This window comes from Cucurbita pepo, chromosome 5 (genome assembly GCF_057944985.1).
Source record: "Cucurbita pepo subsp. pepo isolate OVF chromosome 5, ASM5794498v1, whole genome shotgun sequence".
Classification (NCBI taxonomy): domain Eukaryota; kingdom Viridiplantae; phylum Streptophyta; class Magnoliopsida; order Cucurbitales; family Cucurbitaceae; genus Cucurbita; species Cucurbita pepo.
In genome coordinates, this window is record NC_141802.1 from 497,949 (window position 1) to 502,500 (window position 4,552).

Sequence of the window (4,552 nt, forward strand, 5' to 3'; positions counted from 1 at the left end):
GTATTAGTGGTTTTCCTTTTGTGTTTGAATTCAAACTTTACAATGGTCAAAACTCTGCATTTATTTTTCAAAATAGGAAAAAACTAAATAAATAAAAGTAAAAGGATTCAATTTTTGACCTGAGACTCGAGAATTTTTTTTAAAATAATAATAAAATAAAAAATTGCTATTAGTGTGAAAAGGGAATTTTTGAACTCAAAGACACTTATTATTATTCTATAATGATAATATTTTTTAATAATTTGCAAAAGTTTGCAAATATTAAGTTAGAATAAGAAGTAATCATTTAAAATAATGTGATGATTACAATAAAAAGTGGTGAAATAATTATTTAAAATAAATATAATTACAATAAAAAAGGGTTTTTTTTAGTTGTGAAATGACCCTTATACCCCCACATTCTAATTACTCACCTATCTTTTTAATCATTTTAGGACAAATAATAATAAAAAAAAAATAAGTTATGAATTATTTCCAAATTAAAATTTTCAAAAATTAAAAGTTTAGGTTATAACAAATTTTAATTTTAATTTAATTCTAGAAATTGGAGATAAGAAAATAGTAAGATTTTTTTTTTATGGTCAATAGAGACTTAATTCATAAATTTAAATTTATAAGTCAAACACCAAATTAAACGTTTGAACTATGTTCAAACTAGATATTAATATAATTCATATAAATGAATGAGAACAACTTTTTATTATATAGTATAATATAATGAATAACTTTATAGTATATAATGAATAACTTTATAGCATATAGTATAATGTCATAGTGGCACCGCCAATGTATAGTATATAAGACCATGCAATACAACCAAAGAATCAATACCGCCGTCTGGTCCTTTTTCTCCTTTCTTTGTAGTTTACGCGTGATTCATTTTTATAATACTCTTTCTCACTCACCCTCTAAATTAAAGGACAATCTCCCCTAAACTAAAGGTCATAGCTTATTGCTAACTTCCCGAACTTTATTGAAGATCAAAATATGTCTTAATCAGTTGAAAGATTCGATAAATTTGAATATAAAAAGGTAAGAGAGTGACTAGTCAAGTTTCAAAGAGAAGTTTTATGCAAAGCTGGCTGTGGGGCAATGCAAAACGGGTAGGGTATCCTAGCTAGGGGTTTCAATTAGTTTCAACCAAGTTCAAATATGTATGTATCCTTTTATCATCTTCCCGAAATTATTTGATATCGTTTTCTTTTACTCGTCTTCGGGAAGTCGGCCATGCTACTGATAGCTACCCCAATAATTTCTCCGTCATTTTTTAGAACTGGATATATGAATTATATATGTATATGGATGTCTTTGTTGACATGTCTTATCAATTACGTTACATGACGTAAAACATACAATCATTTTTTGAAAACATTATTGGAAAAGTAAGATTCAAATTTGATATATGATCAGGAGGTTAACATATAAACATATTCTACGACAAACTATACAAAGTTTTTAATGAAACGCAGAGGATTCGAATTTAAATTTTATTAGAATAAAATATAATTTAAAATACTACGAGCCATTTTGTCGGGTTGTGATTGGTGGAGAGCTCAAGTGGGGAAAATGATATTAGAGGTAACCAAATAATAGGACGATAACTTTATTAATTAAAACATGAGTCATTTTGTAGGTTTTCACTTGGAGTTTAGTAAATGAATTATAGAATTAGTAGTGAAGAAGAGAACCAATGATTCATTTATTTTAATTCTTTTTATTTTTTATCTAAATTTTTATTTACCTAACGGAATTAATATTTGCCAAAATAATTAAAAAAGAAACTGTTTAATGTTTGGTTTTCCGGGCCGAGACATAAATAAACAAAATAAATAGTATAAATTAAAAGTTAAAAATCAATCGTAAATGTTATATTGACGACACGTGTCCAGTTAAGGACACGTGGTGGAATAAGATAAGAGGTTTTATTTCAAGGACCTCCACGTACTCGTCCATGCATTCTCGTGATTAAAAATTAATATTTTTTTTAAGAGAAAATAAATACAACAGTTTAATATCTAATGATATTTCGCCATCTCTGGATATTCTTTTTGGCTTTTAATTTCTTTTTAATAATTGTAAATAATAATAACCAAAAATGATTTAAACACATCAAATTATCAAGAAGTCTGAAATAAATATATTAATTTTGATTATTTTTTTTCAAAATTCCAAAATTATAAGGTTAAATTACAATTATGCCCAACATAAAAGAAAAATAAAATACAATATTCAAAAGCTGAGGGTGTAAAATATAATTAACTAAAAATTATGGTTCGAAATTTAAAGAAAAAAAAAGGAAAAAGAAAAAGCGAGAGATATAAACAAAAATTATTTCACTTTATGTGAAAGCACAGTAGGATGGCCACGTGGCTCTAAGCAGAAACTGGTTGGCAGAATGGGGGCTCTGAGAACTGTAACAGCTTTATGGATATTGCAATATGTAATCCGGATGTGATGAATGGCTTCGTTGGGTCCACGCTGGACACTTGTGGGGCTCTTACTTTTACAACTTGGCATCCTGCCCACGTGGCTATTTTCTTTTTTCTTCATTGTTTTCATTTTCCAACTAGACTCATTTATTAATATTTTATTAATTCACCCCAGGATCTCAAAATCCTCTTTGGGTCCCAAGAGAATCAATAGAGGATGAGACTTCATCGCTTCCCATTTTTTAAAGAAATTAATTTTTAAACCTAAGTTTATGAACTTTGTTATAAATTTAATTTAATGTATGAAATCAACATGAACTTTGTAAATAAGGTAAAAGGGTGAAGATTCATTGTCAACCAACCAAAATATGTCACATCATACCATTTATTTTTATTTTTGATTTTACAATTTTAAGGAGGGTGTGAATGAATAATTAAAAATATATGTTTTTATTTTTGTAAAGCATAGTATAGAGTGCACTAAGGTGTATTAAAATAATATGAAAAGCATATCTTATGATTAAATAATTAAAGAGACCCAAAGTCTTATGATTTGAGAATGACACTCTAAAACCTCCCTCCCTACCTCCTCACTTCCATCACATGCATCCATTGCTCTATTTATAGCCATTCTCAACCTCCTTTCATCATTCCAAATCAAACCCTTTCTTCTCTCTCTAAGAAACCCAATCTCTCTCTCTCTCTCTCTCTCTCTCTCTCTCTCTCTCTCTCTCTTGTTCTAATTTTTTCTCTCTGTCTCAAAATCCACAAAACAAAAACATATTTTTTAACGAAGAAGGAAAAAAATGGAGTTCAATTTGCTTCATCCTGTCGATCATGAAGGCTATTTGTTCTCTCAGAACCGGTGTGTTTGGGTTAACGGTCCGGTGATTGTCGGCGCCGGACCGTCGGGACTGGCGACGGCGGCTTGTTTGAGAGAACAAGGCGTTCCGTTTGTGGTCATCGAAAGAGCTGATTGCATAGCTTCGTTGTGGCAAAAGCGAACTTACGATAGGCTTAAACTTCATCTTCCCAAGCAATTTTGCCAGCTTCCTCGGCTTCCATTTCCTGAAGATTACCCAGAATACCCTTCCAAGAAGCAATTCATTCAGTATCTCGAAAGCTACACACAGAAATTCGAAATTAAACCACAGTTTAATGAAAGCGTTCAATTGGCTCGCTATGATGAAACCAGTGGCCTTTGGCGTGTCAAAACAGAGTCCATCTCCGGCGAGGTTGAGTACATTTGCCGCTGGCTTGTGGTTGCCACCGGCGAGAATGCAGAGTGTGTCACGCCGGAAATTGATGGTCTCAACCAATTTTCCGGCGAGGTTTTGCATGTTTCCGATTATAAATCCGGCGAAAGGTTTAAAGGGAAGAAAGTTTTGGTTGTGGGTTGTGGGAATTCCGGTATGGAAGTTTCTCTGGACCTTTGCAATCATGAAGCTTCTCCATCAATGGTGGTTCGAAGCTCGGTAAGAACAAAAAAAAATTAATTTTTTGAATTCTTTAAGCTGAGATTTCAAATGGGTTTTTGTTTGATTTTAATTTTCTGACATTTTTTTTTTGTGTAATTTTATAGGTTCATGTTCTACCGAGGGAGATTCTTGGAAAATCGACTTTCGAATTGGCTGTTTTGCTGATGAAATGGCTTCCACTTTGGCTTGTGGATAAATTGATACTGATTTTGGCTTGGTTTGTGCTTGGAAATATAGAAAGATATGGGATAAAGCGGCCATCAATGGGGCCATTGCAGCTCAAGAACACGACAGGAAAAACCCCTGTTTTGGACATTGGAGCACTCAGCAAAATCAGATCCGGAGATATTGAGGTTGTTCCAGGGATCAAAAGATTCACCGAGAAGCAAGTTGAGTTCATCAATGGCGAAACAATGGACATCGATGCAGTTCTTTTGGCAACTGGATACAGAAGCAATGTTCCATTTTGGCTTCAGGTGAGAGAAAATAAAGAGAGAAATATTCGAATCCTCTGTTTTGTATAATACTATGTTATTTGTCCGACCATTTAAAAAAAAAAAAAAAACAAAATCTAATCTTGTTTTGGAAATTTTAATGTTTCAGGAAAAGGAATTCTTCGCGAAAAACGGGTTCCCAAAGACTGAA

The 4,552-nt window shown here is 32.0% G+C and overlaps 1 protein-coding gene across 1 annotated transcript in view; it reads left to right on the forward strand.

Moving 5' to 3' along the window:
- The first annotated feature begins 3,114 nt into the window (after positions 1–3,114).
- Positions 3,115–4,552, forward strand: part of LOC111795815 (putative indole-3-pyruvate monooxygenase YUCCA8) — a 1,874-nt gene continuing 436 nt past the window's right edge. Inside the window, exons 1-3 of the mRNA XM_023678407.2 lie at positions 3,115–3,904; positions 4,012–4,383; positions 4,511–4,552. The exon at positions 4,511–4,552 is cut by the window's right edge and continues 436 nt beyond it. Of these exons, the coding sequence (XP_023534175.1) occupies positions 3,236–3,904; positions 4,012–4,383; positions 4,511–4,552 (1,083 nt within the window). The 5' untranslated portion in view covers positions 3,115–3,235. The remainder of the gene's footprint in view (positions 3,905–4,011; positions 4,384–4,510) is intronic.